Consider the following 24,757-nt stretch of genomic DNA (forward strand, 5'->3'; position numbering starts at 1 on the left):
TGTTTCCTAGTTGCCATCTCTGAATACAGCCTTCATCCAATTACCTCCTCCATGCCCGACAGTGCCTAGCACACAGCAGGTGCTCCATGTTTACTCACTTGAAAAAGAGTCTCATCCATGAACGTAAATGTTCAGTGCTACTGAAATCTTTCTTGTCCATTCAGATTTCCAAGCAAGAACTTGAAGAAAAATTACTGTCGTAACCCCGATGGGGAGCCCCGGCCTTGGTGTTTCACCACCAACCCCAACAAACGCTGGGAACTCTGCGACATCCCCCGCTGCAGTGAGTACGAAGCACACCCAGATTCCAGGATTCTGACTTGCCCTCTTCTTGAACTCAAAAGAAAACATGTGTCAGTGCCTGAGTGCAGCCCCTGAAAAAGTGACCTACAAGTCTTAGGGGATGTTATTTGTCTTTATTTTATTGCTAGTTTAAAACAGTTATGGTTATTAATTACTGTAGGTAATTGATCAGAGCGTCCATTTGTTATGTTTTTCTTTCTTTTCAACAGAAACTTTTGCCCTTAGGAGTTCAGTGAAATGTGGGCTTTGGGTATTGTTTGTCCTATTCTACTTTTCTCCATGCTCTAGGGAAATCAGACCCATGCTCTCTGGCAAATGGATTTCATTTTCAACCAGAGTTCTTTCTAATAGTTGCTTTGTAAATAAAGAGTGTCTTTGTTTACCATGTTCAGATCTGCGGATGCCCAGCTTTTCCAGCTTGGGGAGCAGAGGGTGAGAGGGTGGGGGTGGGAAAGAGTTCAGGAGGAGAAGATGAAATGGCAGACCTGGTAACAATGATGTGGAGACAACAGTTTTATCCTATTTTCCTCTCTGAGAATTTGAAAGAAAGGATTACACACTAAGACAAAGACAGGCGTGAAAAGTCTCAAAGGATTCAGTGAGGGTTGGCCTCCCCTCCTTTCCTCTGACACATGTTCTTCGGGAGTGGAAGTTCCTCAGGCATTCTCCCTTTTTATGGATATCAATTTCTCTCTTTTTTTCAGTTTCTCTTTTTGTCATCTTCTTTTTTTCCTCAAGAACGTCTTGATTTCTGGGTGCCCACACTTTTCATTGGAGATGTTTTTTGACTTCTTCCCTTGGACTCTTTCCCTGTGGTTTGACTTTATGGAATGTTGGGTGTCATCCACTTAGGTCTACTCAGTGAATGATTTATTCTTCAGGAAAGAGAGTGGACCATTGGCATGTGTGAACATTTGGGGTGGGAGGTAACATATATTGATACTTACCAGGTATGATGAACTGAGCAAAGAGAACATAGAAAGAAGCATCTACCCAAGGGTCTTTCCCTGGAAGAGTTCTTATGAAAGGTCTCACAGGCATACATGCTACTAAGTTGATTTCTTCTGAAAACATGAAACAATTTTCAAGTGCCAAATTCCAAAAGCAGCTGAGCAGAAGGCAAGATAGACCAGAGCCCCCTGCAGCCATCCCCCTTAACATCCATCTGTGCATTCTCTATTTTAAAATTATTCATTGTAATTTATTTTTTCCATTCAAGCAACACCTCCACCATTGTCTGGTCCTACCTACCAATGTCTGAAGGGAACAGGTGAAAACTATCGTGGGAATGTGGCTGTTACTGTGTCGGGACATACCTGTCAGCGCTGGAGTGCACAGACCCCTCACAAGCACAACAAGACACCAGAAAACTTTCCCTGCAAGTAAGCCCCTCGAGTCTCATTCTGCTGCTATGGGGAATATGAAATCCCCTTGACTTTGCCTTAGTTTTAGTTACTGTAGGAAGCCAGGGTAAAGTATCCTGGAAGAAAAACTGGTCTAATCATAAGTGAAAGAGATGAACTTTAGCACGTTTTTCCTGTAACAGTTGTTCTCAAAGTGTGGTTCCCCAGACTTTTTTTCTTTTTGGAAAGCTAAACTCAAAATCACTCTTTTTCAGAAATTTGGATGAAAACTACTGCCGCAACCCCGATGGAGAAAAGGCCCCATGGTGCTATACAACGAACAGCCAAGAGCGGTGGGAGTACTGTAACATACCGTCCTGTGAGTCCTCCCCAGTGTCTACAGAACAGCTGGATGCCTCAGGTAAGCAAGGGTACAGGAGCTTACTGAGGGCCCAAGTGCTCTCCTTCTTTTTGTACACCAGTGGCATCATCACAAGAGACAGTATCTTTGTCAGTTTAATGTTGTTGTGGTCAGAGTATGCCCTGTATGATTTCAGTTATTTTAGATTTGCTGAGGTTTGTTTTATGGTTCAGGATATAATCATTTTGGTGAATGTTTCTGTGCTCTTGAAAAGAATGTGTCTTCTGCAGTTGTTGGGTGGGGTGTTCCTCAAGGTCATTGAGGTGAGGTTGGTTGGTGGTGCTCTTCGGTATGCTTACTGATTGTCGGTCTCCTCCCTTATTGACTTCTGAGGAAGAATGGTGATGTGTCCAACTTTAACTGTAGATTAGTCTATTTCACTTTTAGATCGTAACTCTGTTTTGTGTATTTTGAAGCTCTGTCGTTAGGCACAGATATATTTAGATTGTTGTATCTTCTTGGTGAAAGGATCCCTTTATCATTATGTAATGTTTCTTCTAATCTCTGGGAATATTCCTTCTTCGCAAGTTCTGAAGTCTATTTGTGGTGATAGAAATACAGTCTCACCGCTCTATTTTTCACTAGTATTTGTATGATCTATGTTTTTCTCAGCTTTTAAATTGAGATGTTCAGACCATTTGCATTAGCGCAATTGTTAATAGGGTTGAATTTACATCTACCATCAAGTTAGTTATTTCTCTTTGTCACATTTAAACTTTGTTTCTTTTTTCATCTTTTTCTGCCTTCATTTAGATTAGCTCCACTACTTACTTATTCAATTAATTTTTAATGGTTTTAGTATTTTCCACAACGTTTAGAATATACATTTTTTACTTTTCACATTTCACCTTCAAGTGATCTAATTCTACTTGACGTATAAAAACCTTACATCATTTCACTTCTGCTTCTGCCCTCCCAAAATGCTATACTATTACTCCTTGTAAGAGAAGCTTACGTCTACCATGCCATAGATCTCACAACACATTGACACTACTTTTCCCCTGAATAGTCAGTCGTGTTTTAAAGTGATTTTACATAAAACTGTTTTAAATATTTTCCTTCTCTCTTTATTTCACTACTTCTGGTGCTCCTCGTCTTTTGGGGTGGATCTCCATTTCCATCTGGTGTCAGATTCTTTCTGTGAAAAACAGCCTTTAGCATTTTTTGCAGCACGGGTCTGCTGCTGCTGAAGTCTTTCAGATTTTGAGTGTCTGAAAAAGTATTTTGGCTTCAGTTTTTAACAGTGATTTTGCTGAATAAAGATACTGGAAGGAGAGTTTCATTCCATCAGCACTTTAATGATGATGTTCAATCATCTTCTGTTTCAATCAGTTTCTGACTAGAATTCTGATTTTTGTTCCTGTGTTTTCAATAGGTCATTTTTCTCTTGATTGCCTTTAAGATTTTCTCATCTTTGTTTTTCAACAGTTTGACTATGATGTGTTTACTATTAATTTTTTGTGTTTCATCTATTTGAGGTATTCTGAGCTCCTGGATTTGTAGATTGTTGATTTTTTTTTTTTTTTTTTTTTTTGAGTCAGCCTCTTGCTCTGTTATCCAGGCTGGAGTGCAGTGGTACAATCTCAGCTCACTGCAACCTCTGCCTCCCAGGTTCAAGGGATTCTCCTGCTTCAGTCTCCCAAGTAGCTGGGACCACAAGGGTGTGCCACCAGGCCCAGCTAATTTTTGTATTTTTGGTAGAGATAGTGTTTCGCCATGTTGACCAGGCTGATCTCGAACTTCTGACCTCAGACGATCCATTGCCTCAGCCTCCCAAAGTGTGAGCAATTGTGCCCAGCCTAGATTGTTGATTTTCATTGTCCTTGTAAAATTCATAGCTTTTATCTGTTCAAATGTTTGTTTGTTTTCAGGTTTCCCTCTCTGTATTTTCCTTAAGTACCCACATGTTAGAACATTCATGTTTTTTCATAATTCTTGTAAGCTTGTTCTTTTTTTTTTCAGTAACTCTTTTCTTTCTTTGTGTGTTGGATTGGATAAGTTCTAGTAACCCATTTCTAAGTTTCTGGATTATTTCATCAGTTGTGTCTAGCCGTCTCCTCAGCCCATTGAGAGAATTCTTCAACCCAAGAAGGGTCTCTGATATTATGAATTTTTTAGCATTTTTATTTTACTCTTTTCTATAGTTCCATCTCTTTGCTGAAATTCTTCACCTATTCATGCATATTATCCACCTTTACCACAAGATCCTTTTAACATATTAACTTAGGTATCACACAATCCCAATCTGATCGTTTCCAGATGCATCTTCTCTGAGTCTGGCTCTCTGGATTGCTTTATTAGTCAACAGCGGCTTTTTTTTCCCCTTGGGTTTTTGGTGTGTCTTGTAATTCTTTAATCAAACATTGGACATTATAAACGGAAGAACAGTAGAGGTTACAGTAAATATTATTTATACTTTGAAACAGACACCCTTCTCTTGCGAATATATGTTGTGGATAATTGGGTCAATGTAGTTATTAGTTTAACTGAATTTGGGATTTGGGATTGTTAGTTTTACCCTTAGTGCGCTACAGATTTAAATTCCTCCAGTGATGCCCTGCTGCTGTCTTTTGCTTAGAGTGGGACCAGGGGTGCTGAACAGGTTTCTCAGCGTTTCTCAGTGTTCATTCTCAGGTTTCAACAGTCACTGCATGCCTGCAGTACAGAGGCGATATCCTCATACACATAATCTAACACCATTGATACTCGCTGTTTCTTGTTACTGAATGCTCACTTTTTGTTGAGCGTAAGAGAATACTCATCTCCCTGGTCTACCTCCCCCTTAGGCCAGTTCTGCACAGCTAAGCTTTGAAAGTAGTGATTTTTCAGTGTTCCTGCATCTCCTTCTGATGGGACTTGTACCTGTGGTGGGTTTGGAGAGAAAGAATAGTAGACTTCCGCTTTATTGCAATGCAGGATGTGGGGCACAAGATAGTTCCCTGTAACGTCTCCAAGGGAATATGATTTTTGCCTCTACCACTCAGAAGCAGTGGATCTTTGCCTGCAGACCTAGAAATCTTCTGGGACTGCAGGCAACGACAAAGCTTCTGGAGCATCACTTGCCCTATCACTCAGAAGCTTTGGCCTTTGGTTTTGTTTGAGGAAGGATTTAGGGAAATGTGCAAAGGTTTCATGTCTGCCCCCGACTGACAGCCAATCACCACCTGCAGCCTGCACTGCCGAATGCATCTTCCTCTCATCTGCCCCCATGTTCTCATGAGCACTCAGTAGAGATCCATAAAAAAGAGCTTGCACATATATGCAATTTCCGATTGTAAGTACTCTATCTTTTCTTCCCCCAGCCCCCACCAGTTTTAAATAAAATACTACTAAGAACTTATTAATGTTCTCAATGTGTTGTTTTTCATGTTCATCTGTCTGCTAACATAGAAAACAGTCATAATTCTCAGAGGATACTGTACTGTTTTTGCCATAAATTGCTTCATGTTTCTTTTTTCCAGTAATCGTTCAGCTTGATTTCTTTTATTTTAATTTCAGCGCCACCTGAGCTAACACCTGTGGTCCAGGATTGCTACCATGGTGATGGGCAGAATTACCGAGGCACATCCTCCACCACTGTCACAGGAAAGAAGTGTCAATCTTGGTCATCTATGACACCGCACCGGCATCAGAAGACCCCAGAAAACTACCCAAATGCGTATGTCTTTGCTTTTTAGTGTAAGAGGGGCATCAGCCAACCAAAATTTCTGCTAAAAGAGCCATGCTTCAAGCTAACTTCCTAGGGCCAAATTTCTCTTAGCCCCAAAATGTGTAGAAAAATGTCTCAAGAATCTTGCTTTTGAAGAAAGGGTCTGTGAGAAGAGAAATTTTAAGCTGGCTATTTTTCCTGTGTAGTTTTATGGAAGCAGGAGGATATATGGAAATGGTGATGTCATATTAATTGAAAGTGCAGGAGTACATATGAGCAAATGCTCAGAAACAGTACCATTCCACAACATCCTAAACATCAGTGCAATCTTTCTACCATAGAAAGATATCATTTTAACTTCCAGCCCCTGAAATGAAGGTTGAATTTGCTATTTTTGTCTTGGGTCACAAGTAAAGTATATATACTTTATATGTGTTGTGTGTATATATAAATATACACATGTATATATTAGAATATATATCATAAATATATATATTCTGACCTGTATAAATACAGTGGGTCCTGAGCACCAGTGGTCTGAAAGGATATGGGTTGCTGAAACATGAAGAACAAAAGCAGGAAGGCAAATGAGAGTCAGGAAATACACACATGCTGAAAAGCGAAAAGGGTCATTAGATGAACGAAAAACCAGGTCTGACAAGGACAGCCTTTCTTCCATAAATGAGTATACAATATATGGGAAAAAAAGTTTTCACATATTGGAGAATAGATCACTGAGATAATTTAGAAAGGGAATCAAATGAGATCAACTCCATAATTACCCTGGCTTTGTTCCCGGAGACCCTTCTTGGGTTGAAGAACAAGGAGATGGAGCCCAACTGACCACAGCTGTCTTGCTGAACCGAGGAAAGAGATTGGAGTTTGGGATTGCTAAAACAGCAGAGATTTTCTAGGCTAGGCAGTAATGTGAAAGGATTTGTGGAGGAAGGGAGCTCCAGGAATGTGCATAGAAAGTCCTCAAGTCTGGCTAAATAGAAAGCTGCATATGCACAGGGAGCGTTCCCAGAGAAAAAGTAGGATAAAGAACAGCTACTGGGGAATGAACAACTGCAGGGGAACAGTGAGCTCAATGGAGATGCCAGAGCTCACCTAGCACTGGGGGATATTTGAGCTCTGACCAGCCAGAGGAAAGACCTCGCTGAACATCTCAGGCATTCAGTAGTCGCCACATAAAGCCATACTTTGGGAGTAGGATTAATGTATTCCTATAATAAAGGCCACTCCAGAAACAGCATAGTAAAACTGAAAAGCAAGTCTAAAAAAATCAACATGACCTCCAAGTAAATTAACTGCCTGCCAGAGGAAAATTCAACCCTCTTTAAAGGTAAACAACAAAATCAAGTTGCTCAGTTATGTGGCATCCACAATGTGTGACCTAAATTTATCACTTTACTAGACATACAAAAACCATTTAGTGTGATCCATAACCAGGATAAAAAGCACTCAATACAAATGGACCCAAGAATGATTAAACTGGCAAGAATATTTGAAATATACTTATCATAATTGTGTTCAAGGATTTAAAGAAAACATGAAAATGAAAGAAACAAATGGATAATATCAAGAGAGAAGATTATAAAATAGCCAAATGGAAATTAAATAACTAAAAAAATGTATATGTTTAATAAAAAATGTACTGGATAACCTTACCATCAGGTTAGACATTACAGAAGAAAAAATCAACTAGAAAACAATTCCATAGAAGTGATACAAAGTGCAGCACACACATACAAAGACTGAGAAAATAAAGAAACAGAGCCTCAAGAACATCTATGAAGATATCAAAAGATTTCATATATGTGTAAAGCAAGTCACAAGAAAGGAAAGAGATATTGGCACAGAAAAAATACTTGAAGCAACAAGAAAAATCGTATTAGAAGCCAGAAGAAGAAAATACATGTTCACACATAAGAACAGTGGCAAAAATGACTGAGACACCTTCTCGTTAGAAATTATGCTGTTCAGAAACCATGAAATAACACCTTTAAAGTGATTTTTTAAATTTTTTAAATTAACATAGACTGTCATATTCAGCAAAAATATCCCTTGAAAATGAAAGTTATATAAATACATATTCTGCCCCACACACACACAAAATAAACAAAATACTAAGAGAATATTTTATTATTAGGCTTCTAATAAAAGATGTACTAGAAATCTATTTTGGTAGAAGAAAAATAGTGTCAGATGGGAACTTTATACTAAGTAATGAAGAACTCTGGAAATGGCACATGTAAAAGACTTATATTTAATGATATAATTTCTTTAAAAGATAATTGATGGGAGGCCGAGGTGGGTGGATCACGAGGTCAGGAGTTCAAAACTAGCCTGCCCAACATGGTGAAACCCCGTCTCTACTAAAAATACAAAAATTAGCCAGGCATGGTGGCGATGGCATGCACCTGTAATCCCAGCTACCAGGAGACTGAAGCAGGAGAATCACTTGAACCCAGGAAGCAGAGGTTACAGTGAGCCAAGACGGTGTCATTGCAGTCTAGCCTGGGCAACAGAGCAAGACTCCATATCAAAAAAAAATAAAAAGATAATAATTGACTACTTGAAGAAAAATGATAGCAATGTATTGTTAATTTAACATATGTAAAAGTAAAAATGTGAAAACAGTCACATAAATAATGTAGGAGATAAATGGAAGTATACTGCTGTAAGTTTCTGACATTATCCATGAAGTTATATAATATAAACACATGGTTGAAGGTGGTAAGTTAAAGAGGGTTATTGTAAATCCTAGAGAAACTGAAAAAATTTAAACTTAGAGGAATAGATAATAATAGGGATATTCCATTTATCCAAAAGAAGGAAAGAAAGGAAGAAAAAAATGAAGACGATATGGCAAAGAGAGAAAATACATAGCATTATGGTAGACTTAAACGGAACCACTCCTAAGTATATTAAATGTAAAAGGATTAAACATTGTAAATAAAAGGCAGAGATTGTTAAGCTGAATAAAACTCAAAGTCCAATTATGTTTTGTTTTGTTTTTTTACCATACATGCTCTTTAACTGTAAAGAGCTAGTTCAAAAATCAAGTGTGGAAAATGATATACCATGAAAACAAGGATCAGAAGAAAGCTGAAGTGGTAATGTGAATCCTAAAGCAATCTACAAGAAATATATCAAAATGAAAACGTTATTTCTTAAGTAAAAAGGGTTTATTCATCAAGACTTAACAATGCTAAATGGGTTGCACCCTCATAAGAGCCCTTCTGGTATATGAAGCCAAAACTGACAGAACTAAAGAGACAAACAGATAAGACCAAAATTAGAGTTGGAGATATCCTAATATCTCTCTCTGAATGGTTATACATCTTCGCAAACAAAATACAATAGAAAAAATACGCAAAAATTTAGAAATATATACATTTTAAAGGAAAGTGTCAACCTATTTAACACTATGCCAAACTGCAGAATACACATTCAAGTATGTATGGAGCATTCACCACACCACATGTGTGGCCCTACAGCAAGTCTCAATAGATTTAAAAGAATTAAAATGATACAGAATCTGTTTTCTGAGCAAAACAGAATTAAATGAGATATAAATAACAAAACATTGGGGAAGTTATCAAATATCTGAAAATGAAACGTTATCAAATATCTAAAAATGAAACATTTTCCAAATACTTCATAAGTCACCAAAATTTTTAGCAAAGTTATGAACTGAATAATAGTAAAAATACAATAGATCAGACCTTGCATGATGCAGCAAATGTTTTTAGGGTTTTATAATTTTTAATGCTTTTAGCAGAAAACAGAAACATTTAAAAATCAATGACTTAAGACAATATTTCTCAAAATATGGTCTGGAGAAACCTGAGGTCTCTTGAGATCCCCTCAGAGATAGCCTATGAGGTTAAAACATTTTTAATTTAAAAAAAGATTTTATTTGCCATTCCACTTTTATGTTCTGACAAGCATACAGTGGAGTTTCCCAGAGGCTACGTAATGCTTGATCACACCATCTCTCTGGTGGCTAATAAAATGTGTGATTGTCTCTTATGTTTAAAAACATTCTCAGTTTGGGATGCAATAAATATTCATAGCATAGATTACAAAATGAAAGATTTTTAGGATCCCCAATAATTTTTCAGAGTTAAAGGGGTTCTAAGACCAAAAACTTCGAGAACTGTTGATCTAAGATAACTTAAAAATCTAGAAAAGGAGAAGCAAATAAGACCCAGGGTAAATGGAAGGAAAGAAAGAATGAAAATCAGTGAAATCCAGTGTGTAAGAATAGAGATAAACAATTGAGTAAATCAGTGAAACAGAAAGTTGGTTCTTTTGAAAGATCCACATGATTGATAAAGCTCTGCCTAAACTGATGACAAAGGGGGGAGCACAACCATCAACATCAGGAGTAAAAGAGGGGAGGAGTCATTGCTATAGGATCCTTTACAGATTGAAGCTAATAAACAAATATCAAGAGCAACTTATGTCAACAAATTCAATAACCTAGATAATAAGGACTAATTCCTTAGGAAAAAAAATAAGCAAATTGGACACTGAATAAACTGAATTTCTAACCAATCTGATATCTCTAAAGACAACATGTGTATCTAATCTTTAATATGTTAATATATTAATAAATCAATAAACTTCTCACAGAGAAAACTCTAAGCCCCGTTGGCATCAGTTAGAATTTTATTATTTAAAAAATAAATCTAATTCTTCATGATCTGTTACAGAAAATAGAGGAGAAGGGAACACTTGTCAACTCAATTTGTGAGGAAAAAAAAAAACACCCGGCTGTAGAAAATAGACAAGGATATTGTGAGAAACTGTAGCACATTATGTGTTGTGAACACAAACATAAAAAGATGTAACAACATTTTAATCATTAAAATGATGACCATCCCAAACAACTGAAGCTTCTCTTCAAGAATGCAAGGTTGGCTTAACATTTACAAAACAATTCATATAATCCAATATGTTAACAGAATAAAAGTGATAAATCATGTGATTATGTCAATAGATGCAGAAGAAAATGTGACAAAATTAAACATTCATCCATGATAAAATGTCTCAGAAAACTATGAATACTCTGGAACTTCTTTAAACTTGATCAAGGACATCTACAAAAGACCTCCAGATAACATCAACTTAATACTGAAAGATTAATGTTTTCTCTCTAAAATTGGAAATAAGAAAAATATGTTTGCTCTCAGTACATCTAGTCAACATTTTACTACATTGGTCACAGCCATTGCCATAAGACCTGAAAGTAAAAACAAAAAGAGAGAAAAAAGGAAGAAAAGGAAGAAAGAGCCTAAAGTTTATAAACAGAGATGTAAAACTGCCTGTATTCACAGAGAGCTTAATTAATGGATGCAGAGAGTCCTAAAGACTAATAATTAAATTTTGCAAGATTGAAGAACATTTAAGTATATACCATATATGGTCAATATATGAAAAGTAGTTGTATTTCTATACACTAGCAATGATCGATTGGAAAATAAAAATGTCAGAGCAATATCACTGACAATGGTATGCAAACCATAAAATATTTAGTGATACATTTAACCCAATATGCACAAGAATATATACTGCATACTAAAAACCTTTGTGAAGGAAGAAAATAAAAGATCTAAATAAATGTATATCATGCTTATATTTTAAGAGTCAGTATCATTTCTACTAAACTGATCTTGGGATTCAGCCCATACCCAAGTAGAATTCCAGCAGTCTTTCTTTGAAAAATGTGACAAAATGTATATGCTAGAATCACCAGGACAATATTTAAAGAGAAGAAAAAAGTTGGAGGACTTAACTTACTTAGAGGTAAAGACTTATAAAGGTATAGTAATCAAGATATGTGGTATTGGAAAAAAATGTATACAGGTATAGAAATGGATGGTCCAGCAACAGATCCACATATATGTGGTCAATTTAGTTTCTATGTAGGTGACAAGGTAATTCAATAGGGAAAAACATTTTTTCCAAAATAATTGTGAAACAATTGGATACCCATCTAAAAAACAAAAATAAAAACAAATTTTGGCTTCTACTTTCCATCCCAAATGAATGTGCAACAGCTCCTAGATCTAAATGTAAGAGCTAAAACTTAAGCTGAAATATAACAATTCCAGGAAAATATATAATATTTCACAAACTTGAGAAAGGCAAAAATTTTTTCAGGCAGGACCCAGAAAACACTAGCTCTAAAAGAAAATAAATTAGAATTTGGGATTTCATAAAATGAAAATTATGTTCCTCAAAAGTCATTGTTAAGAAATCAATAGGTGAGTAACAGACTAGAAGAAAAATACTGTCAATCCATATATCTGACAAACAGCTTATATCTACAGTATAAACATTTCTCCCCCTCACTAATCAGAGGACAACCTAAATAAAATGGGCAACAGAACTGAATAGGGAATTTCTCGGGGAACGATGGACAGAGGGACAACAAGCACCTGAAAAAATGCTCAACATCTTAGCCATTAAAGAAATAAGAATTATAACCATCACAAGATGTCACCAACACTAAATGGACTTGGGTATCATTAAGAAGACACAACAATAAGTGGTGTCACTGATGTGGAACGAGGATGTGCAGTTCTCTCATATGCTGCTTAAAGTACAAAATGGTACAACCACTTTGGAAATCAGTCTGCTGGTTTTTCATCAAGTTAAATAAATATGTGTCTACCCCACAAAACTGCAATTCTATTCCTGAATATTTACCCCATGGAAATGAAAACAGAAGTCCACAAAGAAATCTACAAGAATATTCACAGTAGCTCTAGTTATTATAACCCCAAACTTTAAACAACTACAATGTCAATCAGTGAGAAAACATATTGATAATTTGTGATCTATTCGTATAATGGAATAGTATTAAGCAATTGAAATGAAGAAGCAACTGACCCTCTCAAATAGGATGGATGAAACTCAAAAATATTATATCAAAGAAACAAGGCAGACACAAAAGTGTATATTCTGCATGACTTCATTTACATCAGGTTTGAGGAGAGGCAAAACTAACTTTTGGTGAAGGAAATCAATAGTGTTTCCCTCTGGTAGAGGGAAGAGGGTAGCAGGAATTGAAAGAGCAGTTTCTAGAGTAGTGGAAGTGTTCTGTATCATATGGGAGTGTGGGTTACACAAGTATGGGTGAGCATCAAAATTCACCAAACGACATTTAAGATTTGTGCATTTCACTCTATGTGAACGTATACCTCGACTGAAAAGACTGGAAGTTTGTTTCAAATACTCAGCCTTTTAATACATCCAGCTGCTTGGACAATGAGCTTCCTCAAAAGGGGCGTCTGGGCTCGAGACTAGGTCACATATGTAGAGTCTCTAGAGAGGCAGTGTTGCATTCCTGTGGTCCGTAATACATTTCCTGTTTTCACAGGCAGCCACGGGTCATAAATGTGAGGATTCTGAGAGGTTGGAGCAACACTCTTTGGAGGAGCCATGAGGGGAAGTGCATTCTCCAAGATGCCCCCAGCCCAGGGTCCTCACCTGCTTTGCCTCTTACTCCACTGTTTTCTGGCTCCTCTGTAGCTGCCCAACCTTTTCAGATCCCATAGTGCATCCAGCCGGCTCTCTTCATGCCTCGAGTCCCACTATTCTTTCATCTTATCCCCCAGTCCCTCAGTCCCGGAGTGGCTGCAGCAAGCAGAGGATGGACTGCAAGCACAAGAGGCGGTCCCGCCCATGAACCCATCCTAGAGAATCGGCATCCTGCCTGGGAGCTAGTTTTTCAGGGCAGCTTTGATAATTCTTGCAGAAACGAACCCACTTGACACACCTGACATGGTATTGACAGTAACACTATTTTCATGGTTGTTTTTCATAGTAAAAGTAGAGCCCTTTAGGTATACTATGAGTACTTAGAGTAAGGTGACTGGCCTAGGAATGATGTCATCTTGGATGTCATTTCCTCCTTGGAGAAATATATTTCAGTTCTAATGCACATGTTACAATATAGTCCTATAGAGAGAAATACAGAAAGCTAGACAGTTAGAGATATATTTTATGGGCATAAAAATGGAAAATATACACTTAAAATCTGTACCCATTATTCCTGAGAAACGTATTTGGCAGAAGGTGGAAGGAGGATATTCTGATCCTTTCACTTACACATTTACGTATGATCTGAGTTTTTATATGGAGCATATCCCACTTTTGATTTTTTTTTAAAAAAAATCTGTCTGTGAAATGTACACAGTTCTTTAAAGTTGAGGACCATTTGTGCTTGTGACAGCATTATTGTACCTATAATAGTAATATTTCAAAGCCACTTGTTAACACTTTGTTAAAACAAGCTGAAGAGGGTGCTGGGTGCCCCTGAATATTCTCCCAAGTCTTGTGACCTGTATTGTTTTGGAATTCACAGTAACCTGACAATGAACTACTGCAGGAATCCAGATGCTGATAAAAGCCCTTGGTGTTTTACCACAGACCCCACGGTCAGGTGGGAGTATTGCAACCTGAAAAAATGCTCAGACACAGAAGGGAGTGTCGTGGCACCTCCGTCTGTCGCCCAAGTTCCAAATGTAGAGACTCCTTCCGAACCAGGTAAGAAATCTGTGGCCAGACACCTACATACTTGGACGCTGGGATGAAAAGTCATGGGAAATCTCACAGATGCAGAAGCCTTCCATGCTGCACAGGAAATTAAATGCTTTTTCAGGGTCTGCCATGTGGAAGGAAGCCTCAGTGCACTCACTCTCTCGGAGAGTCAGAGGTATGACTTTTGGCACAATGTGAGTGGGCATGTCTTTAGGACAGGCGCAAACCCTCCAGGGTGCTCAGCTTAACCACTCACCTTGTTCTAAAATGGGTTATCTCAGCATCCCAGTCCAAATTCCTATTCTAACATGCTGCCAAATGTATGACTCTTTCCAAGCCAATAAGCATCTCCAGTAATTTCTTTTTTCTTGTTTCTTTTTTTTTTTTTTTTAGTTGTCGAATGAAGTTAGAAATATATAGCACAGAAGGGCACTATGATAGGAACAAGTTGTACACTGGGAATTTGTTTGTACTGTGTTATCCTTAGTGGCAGAAACAAAACCCCAAACCTGGCTAGAGCCTTATAAACTACTCTGACATTTTTGCTTTAAAAAAGAACTGGCTGCTCTAAATAAGAACTGGCTCTGCTACCTCCTCCTACCTGGAGATGCCATTTCATCCAAGGGCTGGTAGGGAGTAGAACATACAAGTAGACATAGCTTCAGGCCCAGAGAGGTGAAGCAACTTTCTAAAATTCATAAGGATGATTTGCAGAAGAACAAGACTTAGGCCAGATGCCCTGACTCCCAGAGTATTGGCCTTTCTTTCTGCTTTTGACCTCCAAATGACTCATTTTCTTTTCTTTTTTTTTTTTTTTTTTAGTTATTATCTGTCTATACAGAACCCAAATTCTGATGCTGCAATAGATGTATGCATGTTTTGAGGTGGCATTTTCAACACAGAAAAGGGGTCATGTTCATATTTCTTTTCCATTCCTTTTTTTTAAATTTTTTTTTTTAGAAAAAAAAGAGAGAAGGAGAGGAAGAAAGAGGAAGAAAAAGAGGGAGAGAGAACAGGAATATTGCTTCATTCTAAAAATGGGTATTAATAATGGCTGATCAATATTTTGTGTATTTAAAGTGGACAATGTATATTTTGTGTATTTAAAATGGAGAGCTTTATAAATATTTATTGAGTTTACTTGTTCTGGGTCTGAGTTCAAGTCCTGGATATCCTTATTAATTTTCTGTCTCGTTGAGTCTAAATCTCATTATGGGTCTTATGTATCTGGGTATTAAGATCTCTTATTGTTGCATTGATCCTTTTACCACTGTATCTTTGTTGCTTTGAAATCTATTTTATCCAATGTGAGAATTGCAACTCCTGCTTTTTGTTTATTTATTTATTTTTGCTCTCCATTTAGTTGGTAAATTTTTCTCCAACCCTTTGTTTTGAGTCTTTGTGTATCTTTGGATATACCGTTAGATTTTGGCTATATCTTTTGATGGGGAGATTTAGTCGATTTAAATTTAGGGTTACTGCCATTTGATATTAACGGGCTATTTTATCCATTTGTTGATGTAAATTCTTCTTTATGTTGATGCTCTTTACTTTTTGGTATATTTTTAGAAAGGCTCATACTGGTTGTTCCTTTCTATGTATAATGCTTCTTTCAGAAGTTTTTGTAAAGCAGGCCTGGTGATAATAAAATCTCTGAGTACTTGCTTGTTCATAAAAGATTTTATTTTTCCTTCAATTGTGAAGCTTAGTTTGGCAGGATATGAAATTCTGGGCTGAAAGTTCTGTTCTTTAAGTATGTTGAATATTGGTCCCCACTCTCTTCTGGCTTGTAGGGTTTCTGCTGAGAGATCTGCTGTAAGTCTAACATCTCCAGTAATTTCTTAAAGTAGGCAGTGTTCATTGCAGTCTTCAGCATTGCAGTTTCTGAGGAATGTGGCCCCTGACTCTGTCATCTTAGAGAAACCTGACATGACTGCACTGATTCCATATCATCCTGGGTCTATGCAGCTGTTCATAATCATCCATTTTTTCCCCTAAAGAGTGTATACTTGGGAATGGGAAAGGATACCGGGGCAAGAAGGCGACCACTGTTACTGGAACTCCATGCCAAGAATGGGCTGCCCAGGAGCCCCATAAACACAGCATTTTCACTCCAGAAACAAATCCACGGGCAGGTCTGGAAAAAAACGTAAGCCACTTTGATTTGGACTCTTTTGCCTTTTGTTCACCAATCTTTGCAAACAGAATTGGTTCTGTATTACAGAAAATCTTTTTGGACTGCTCTTTTTTGCTAGTAGGGAGAGGGGCAGAAGAAAATTTTGGAAAGGCTTCAGGGGGCTAAGCTAGAATATAATTGGCCTTAGTATGAAAAGTACAAGCACCCACACGTGTGAGGGTTCTCAGGCCTCTTCCCTTTAGCGACATTTCTTTAAAGTTTCCATTATTGGGCACTGTTTCTAGTTTCTAGTGTTTGTATGCGAGATTCCAGTGATCAAAGATGCCCTTCATGATGTTTAAGTCCGATTTTTCTAGAAAAGAAAAGGCACAGGGCAAGGCACGTGGGATGGGCCATCAGGGCACGGTGGGACTTCCCCTAGTCTCATGCATACTGTGAGATGGCCTCTGTGTAGGGAAGACTGAGATCAAGGAAAAAGCAAAATGTCTGTGTTCTCCCACTCTCACACCACACAACATAACACTTCTGACACCAGACGTGGGGGGATTTCTCCTCACACCCCAAGTGAGTCTCCAGCAGATACCAGCCAGGTGTCCTACAATGTAACCCAATCCTGACACTCTATCTGGAGACAAGGTCCGATCCCACAACTTAAGGCTCAGTTCCACAAGACCGTCCCACTCCAGATGCCAATCCCAAGTTCCGGGCTGTGGCCTGTACTTCTGCCTGACTGGATAAAAATCTGTTTTTCTGCATACCCTCGCTGGGTTTCATTAATATGCTGGAGTGGCTCACAGAACTCAGGGGAACACATTGCTTTTATTTACCCATTTATTATAAAAGACATTACAAATGATCCCCGTGAATAGCCAGACAGAAGAGATGCACAGGGCAAGGCACGTGGGAAGGGGCTCAGAGCTTCCACGCCCTCTCCAGTGCACCGACTCCCAGACCCCAAGTGTTCAGCAGCCCAGAAGCTCTCCAAGTGCAGTCTTGTTGGGTTTTTATGGAGGCTTCATTACAGAGGCACAGTTGAATACATCATTGGTCATTGGTGATCGGCTCACCTTCAGCTCCTCTTTTCTCCCTGGAGGTTGGAGGGTGGGGCTGAACAGTCGCAACTCTCAAATCACATGGTTGGTTCCCTTGGCAACCAGCCACATCCTGAGACTATCCAGAAACTCACCAAGAATTGCTTCATTCAAACAAAAGATGCTTCCATCACTCAGGAACCCCTAAGGGATTTAGGAGCTCTGTGTCAGGAACTGAAGGGCGGAGACCAAATACACATTTCTTATTCTATGACAGCATCACATGAAGAGAAGGATGATCCTGCCTTTCTGTGTCTTGCCCCGTGGAGGGTGCACAGTGCATGGAAATAAACGTTTCTGAATCAACAGCAAACAGGCTTCATCGGGTAGGAGTGCACTGAGCCCTCCAGGGACAAGGCACATCAATGATGTCCCACTGTCCTTTGGTGCTGAGGCTCTAAGACCTCCAGCGGCTCACGCTCCTGAAAGGGAGACTCATTCTCTAAAGACCCCTCAGGGTCATCACTCACTGTTTAGGGGTACGGCCTCATAGCTCCTTTTGAACAGGGGCAAAGGACTGACAGCTTTAGGGCATTCAAAAATAACTTTGCCAAAAAATATAATAAAAATTAGCAAGAAAAAAGAAAAGAAAAGAGGAGACTGGTCATGGTGGCTCACGCCTGTAATCCCTACACTTTGGGAGGCTGAGATGAGCAGATCACCCGAGGTCAGGAATTTGAGACTAGCCTGGCCAAAATGGTGAAACCTCATCTCTACTAAAAATACAAAAAATTAGCCAGGCATTGTGGTTCATGCCTGTAGTCCCAGCTACTTGGGAGGCTGAAGCAGGAGAATCTCTTGAATCCAGCAGGTGGAGGTTGCAGTGAGCTGAGATCTTGCCACTGCACTCCAGCCTAGGTGACAAGAGTGAGATTCCATCTCAAAAAGAAAAGAAAGAAGGAAGGAAGGAGAGAGGGAGGGAGGGAGGCAGGGAGGCAGGGAGGCAGGGAGGGAGGGAGGCAGGGAGGGAGGGAGGCAGGGAGGGAGAAGGAAGGGCTCCCTTATGTCTTCTAAGGATAGACATTAGATGTGAAATTCATGAGCCTCAGAACACCTTCCCCCTCTCCTGCTCCACATAAGCTGGAGCTTACACGCCTCCTTGTTTTCAGTACTGCCGTAACCCTGATGGTGATGTCGGTGGTCCCTGGTGCTACACAACAAATCCAAGAAAATTATTCGACTACTGTGATATTCCTCAGTGTGGTAGGTTGCCTTCTTTTTGGTAAGGAAACTTCCTTAATATGGATTTGCAATAAAAAAAGAAAAGGGCTTCTTAGCACAGTGCTTCTGGGGAGGAGATGGCTGGCCCCTCCACCAGACCCCGCTCTTCGTCACGGGCATCTTGAACCTGCTCTACTATTGGCCACATTTGTTAGGGAACACACCCATCACCCCGCACACGCATAAATAAAAGGAATGTAAAATTCCCAAAGAGCAAGCCTAGAGGTTATCTAGTCAGCCCCAGGATGGTCCCGCTGCATGCTGCCATGACTAGCGTGGGATGCATGAAAAACAAATGTAGAGTCATTCAGATGAAAAGCTTTCCCCTTCCGCAGCTAAGAAGCAAGAAAGAAAATAGAAAGAGCAGGAAACAGCTAAGCGTGTAATGCACATTGTAAACCTATTGATGGCCAGTCTAGGAATTCAGTGAAGGGTAGTGCAGTGCTGTAGGCCAGATGGCCTTTCTCGTAAGTTTGCTACTCACAAGTCGCATTAGGGACGTAGCTTCGAGACTGCTTGTTGCTCTGAGACTTTTGTTGGGAATATGAGGCTTGGATCCAGGGAAAGGGACTTGACATTCTTTCTTAAACAATTGGAATAACAAATCCATGGGTATTCCTGAAAAAAAAGGAAGCTACTTGGAATTGTCCCGTATTTAACATTCCACTGTGACCAATCAATTTTTCAGTCCTAGTTACAGAAAACCACCCTGGACTTTTCCTTTGCATAATTTGACTGCTTGTGCTTTGGTCTGCCATGTGGAGGGACCTTGAGCTGGGGGAAGAAGCCTGGCCTCCTAGTCCACTGAAGACCACCATCCCGAGATTGCCTGGGGAGGTAGTACAGGGCAGTGATGGGGAGGTGGTACAGGACAGTGATGAAGATTATGGGAGCCACACTGCCCAGCTTTGCATTTGGGCCACTCCTGGAGAGAACAAGAGGGAGGAAGGAGGGATTAGGATGATAGGAAAGATTCTACTTGGCCAGTATTATTGTAATGCGGCATTGTGGCCTCTGGATTCAGTGTGAGTTGATAGCTGACTTTTTCCTCTAGTGGGTGCTTTTGTCTGTTCTGCAGAAGCATCTTGATGGCCCCTCTACTTCAAAGTCCCTTGATGGGGTCAGTGCCAGTTCTCCACTTCTGGCCCTGTCTGGTACATGCCACTGCCTCTCACTGCTGGGGCTCTCTATCCTTGACAGGCTGCTTTGAAGTCGAGCCCAGACTGACTCTCCTGCCTCAGACCCACTAGCATACCTGGGACTTTTGCACCTTTGACTCCCATGGAAGGGAAGTGCAGTAGCTTCCCAGGTGCAATTCTGGTGCCCTCACCCACATTGAGGATGTATGAGAATCAGGTCCTTAGAGATTGGAGAAAGAAGGGAAAATGGGAACAAGAGTTTTCCCAGTGCACTGTGAGGTTCCCCACCTTGCCTTGAGGTGAGACAAGTGAGGTTAATTTCAAACTCGGTGAGAAGTGTTTCCATCAGACACTTGGAAAAGCTGAGGACTATTTCTTGCAGAAGGATGTGGTTGGTGGGATATTCAGGTTTGACTCCTGCTTGAGAAAGCTAGAGCCTCTGGTGGTGAGTGATTTTAATAACTATTTCCTTTCCACCAACTTCCACCACAGAAATAATAATAATAAGTAAAAATAAATAGACACGTTCAGTTTTGTTTTGAATAGCGGGAGCAGGGTACATAACTCTCTTAGCACAGTGATGCATGTCTACTGTATGTAAGGCATACTAGCAGAAATTGAGCTCAGCCCTAGAGACGAAGATTTCATTCTATGCCATGCTTCTTTTTTAAAAAAGACTTCCAAAGATTCTCAGAACAGCCCATGGCAAATGGAAAGTTATTTAGAAAACCCAGGTTCCAGATTCACCAGAGCATAGAATCTCTGGTTGGCTGGGAAGGAATTTCCTCTTGCAGTTGTTATTAATAATTATATGAATAATTATTAACTATATTAATGTTTATATTATTGTTTTTTGAGACGGAGTTTTGCTCTTGTTACCCAGGCTGGAGTGCAATGGCACGATCTCGGCTCACCGCAACCTCTGCCTCCTGGGTTCAGGCAATTCTCCTGCCTCAGCCTCCTGAGTAGCTGGGATTACAGGCACACGCCACCATGCCCAGCTAATTTTTTTGTATTGTTAGTAGAGACAGGATTTCACCATGTTGACCAGGATGGTGTCAATCTCTTGACCTCGTGATCCACCCGCCTCGGTAGACCTTGAAGGGCTGGAGACAACAGAGAAGTATTTTTGAGCACCCTCTGCAGCCCTTGCACTAATGTAGGCACTGGTGGGTAATACCAAAGATGGGACACTGTCCCTACCTCCAGAGACCTTGTGGGCTGGCTGCAGAGAGAAGCAGGGAGGAGGTAAAAGAAGAATAAAGGCACGTGTGTGAGTCACCCCCACGGCAGCAGGTTAGTCATGGGAGGCTCCCCAGAGGAGCTGTCCTGAAGCTGGCTGAGAGAAGGCAACATTTCAACATAGGACAGTTATCCTCATTACATACAATCACATACACACACCCACACACGTGCACACACAGAGACTCACATGGAGAAAGAAACCTTCATACCTTTCAGCAGGGATGACAATTACAGTTTTCAGTCAACTTTACACGGTTTAGATGGCGATGGTGATGATGATGTGATGGGAAGGATGACATCATGTTCTAAACATACTGCATGGAGTCAGAATAACAATGACAAATCACCACTTGTGCCAATCAAGGTCCCTTCAGAAAAAAATGTCATTCTAATGCCAAACTATACCAATTTGTTTGATCACTTCTCTAACAAAATAATTACAAAGTGGTTATATTTCCTTGAAAAAAGGGTTCTGGGTTGTCTACTACCACTTTTGAAACTTAGAGAAAATGTTCCAAAATATGCTTACGATTTTACTATTTAGTTTGGCCTTTGAGATGTCAAAAACTCAGTGCTTGGAATTTGCCTTGAATTACACCACAAAATTGTGACCTTGACTCAAATGGGATTTCTTTCCCACCTTGTGCCACAGTGTCCGCTTCGTTTGATTGTGGGAAGCCTCAGGTGGAGCCCAAGAAATGTCCTGGAAGGATTGTAGGGGGGTGTGTGGCCCACCCACATTCCTGGCCCTGGCAAGTCAGTCTTCGAACAAGGTAAGAACAGGCCCAGAAACCATCTATACTGTCCTTCCACGTAAGCCCTGCAAACCCTTCTACATTACACAGAATGCACACAGCTGAGGCATCAGTACCTGCCTCTAAGTTTTCTGAAGGAGGAAAAAAGCTACAAAAATTAATATATGTATATATTTTTATAGGCTCTCTACTGTGAAAATGGCCAAAATTAGAATCTTTTTCTTGATCTGGGCAGCTCCATCAAAATCTGTAGGCAGGCACAGTGATTTACACCACGTTCCGATATTGCTGGGAAATACTAAAAATGCTCTGAGGGTTTCTGTGGATATCTATTGTCTCATTGTCACATGAAAAGAGAGAGAAGTTTTTAGATCTGTGACACTTTGTGGATTGGGAGAGCAAGGACAAAATTACCTACAGTCTATCACAGACACTGATTCTTTTTCTTTTAACACTTTTGTGGATCACTGAATTCAATGCAGAGGCTACTCATCCATACACAAACTAAAAAAATTATAGGTCGTGATCCCCATAAATTAAAAGTGATCAGTTCGATCCCACAGAACCTGAATATTTTGGGTGTGGTTTCAGTGTAATATGCCTTTCATAAGTTCAGTTTTCTTGGGGATCTCTCAGGAAGCTCCCATAGGAAACAGGCCCATCCACCTGCCTGTTTTGCTTCCTCATCTCTTTTCTATGCCGGGGTGCCTGTGCTCAATTGCTGTTCTCCCCTAAAGAGACTTCCTTCTGTACGTTTATGAAATGCCATCGATAAACTCGATCCCATTGCATTTCACTGTGCTGTCTCTGTTGATTTTTCTTGTTACCGTTTAGAAACTCCTTGCTCTACAAAGCTTTCGCCTTTCACATATTTCAGATTCATTCTTTCCTAAACTGTGTGGTGGTCTACGTCCTCACTGACTTATCCGCATGCTGCCATCATGCACTTCCTGTCTGTACTCCTCTTCATTACAATCTGGCTACGAGTGGCTCACACCATTATTTTGAGCCATTGACTGCCTATGCAGTCCTAGAAAGTAAGTGATCCAGGAAACATCCCCCAAAAGTAAAGTTTCTCAGGAAACATCAGAAGACTCCCGTGAGTTACTGTTATTCAAGATCACATCTAGCTCCTTGAGTGATTCTTCAGACCTTGCACAGATCTTGTCATAAAAATGAAAGAGACCTCAGGGGAAGGTGTTGGGCTGGTGGCTTCTGTTGGAGTCCCAGGCTGCGTGGTGAAGCCATGGCTTTAGACCTTCATTCTGGAATCGCTTACCTTTGCTAACCTGTGGACATGCTTTGCCTGTGCCTGCCTCAGGCATCGGAAAAAGTGGCCTAGATGGGCCCTTCTGAAAAGTCTCATTCCTGGAGCACAGGTCAAAGTCACTACCATCCTGGTGTCTGGGAATACGAACATGATCAAACTTGTGTGAACGTGTCTTTCTGTACAATGGAGCAGAACCAGGCATCAATTTAACTAAAATCTGAACAAAATCCTCTTTCTAGGTTTGGAACACACTTCTGTGGAGGCACCTTGATATCCCCAGAGTGGGTGTTGACTGCTGCCCACTGCTTGGAGAGGTATGTTTAGGGGACAACTGACATGAGGTCTTGTCTTAAATGCTTTTTCCCTCCCTCTTTTCCTCCCTCCCTCCTTTCCTCTCTCTCTCTCTTCCTCCCTTCCTTTGCTGGCAGTGACACTAGGGACTAGGGAATGCGTGTGCACAAGCTTGAGGCAGAATTGCCAGGACAATTGGGTAAGAGAGAAGGGAAGTGTTTCTAGAAAGTGCAGAGGAAAGACTCAGTGCAGATGATTTTGTGGGCCTGACTACACCGCAGGACAGAGCCGTTCCCTACCACAGGCATCAGTCTCTGCCCAAACAGCCTGAGAACATTCCTTAACTGCCTGTTTCAGGCAAATCATGAATTTTACTTCTTGCCACTCAGAAGTCACTGATCCTGGGTGGCCGAGGGTGTCAGGGAGATAGTGCTAAGTTCATGGCACAGACGGTACCTGCAGGGGCTGGACCATATTTTGCTCTTGACACGCTCCTCTTTTCTAGGTCCTCAAGGCCTTCCTCCTACAAGGTCATCCTGGGTGCACACCGAGAAGTGAATCTTGAATCTCATGTTCAGGAAATAGAAGTGTCTAAGATGTTCTCGGGGCCCAAACCAGCAGATATTGCCTTGCTGAAGCTAAGCAGGTACTCACTCACCTGTGGCTGGTGAAGATACTTGTCCGGATTTTATGAGCCATGGCCACTGCGTGGCATGGGGAGGGGCTGTCTGTGACAAGAAAGGCTCAAGGGCTTTGGAGACAGCAACAATCTTCAACCCCAGCCCTGCCACATGCTAGCTGTGCTCTTGAGAAAGGCAGCAGGACTCAGTTTCCTCATGTGGAAAAAGAGTTGAAATATAAAGTACTCTGTTACCCCTAAAACTCACTTAATGTTTGCCAGTTCATATGCATTCATGGTCAGAGAAAGATTCAGTTATCCCAGGCTGACAATTCTCCTTCCATAATAATATGATGGAGAGAATCAAGTGAGATTGTGTATTCATTTCAAAGCACTTGAAAAACCACAACATCGAGCTGGGTCTGGTATGGATAGCTATAATCCCAGTTACCTGGGAGGCTGAGGCAGGAGGATCACTTGAGTCCTGGAGTTTGAGGCTGCAGTGAGCTATCATCATGTCACTGCACTCTAGCCTGGGCAATATGTGTGTGTGTGTGTGTGTATGTATATATATATATACTGTATATATATATACATTATATATATATACTGTATATATATATACATATATAATGTGTATATATATATAATGTATAAAAAGACCACAATGTCAAAAAAATCACAAATACAAATGCAAATTATATTACTATTATT

General features: G+C 40.2%; 1 protein-coding gene across 3 annotated transcripts in view; it reads left to right on the top strand.

The window, feature by feature from the left end:
- Positions 1-24,757, top strand: part of PLG (plasminogen) — a 57,007-nt gene that overhangs the window by 16,529 nt on the left and 15,721 nt on the right. For 2 of the 3 annotated variants that reach the window (XM_017971529.4, XM_078370423.1), the window contains exons 7-16: positions 165-283; positions 1,523-1,685; positions 1,922-2,067; positions 5,566-5,725; positions 14,100-14,281; positions 16,276-16,424; positions 18,613-18,706; positions 21,761-21,881; positions 23,373-23,447; positions 23,930-24,070. In XM_017971529.4, the coding sequence (XP_017827018.2) occupies positions 165-283; positions 1,523-1,685; positions 1,922-2,067; positions 5,566-5,725; positions 14,100-14,281; positions 16,276-16,424; positions 18,613-18,706; positions 21,761-21,881; positions 23,373-23,447; positions 23,930-24,070 (1,350 nt within the window). Of the gene's footprint in view, positions 1-164; positions 284-1,522; positions 1,686-1,921; positions 2,068-5,565; positions 5,726-14,099; positions 14,282-14,396; positions 14,489-16,275; positions 16,425-18,612; positions 18,707-21,760; positions 21,882-23,372; positions 23,448-23,929; positions 24,071-24,757 lie in introns of those variants that run through there. The other variant, XM_078370422.1, reaches the window with a different exon arrangement.

The sequence above is a fragment of the Callithrix jacchus genome, chromosome 4, assembly GCF_049354715.1.
Source record: "Callithrix jacchus isolate 240 chromosome 4, calJac240_pri, whole genome shotgun sequence".
Lineage (NCBI taxonomy): Eukaryota > Metazoa > Chordata > Mammalia > Primates > Cebidae > Callithrix > Callithrix jacchus.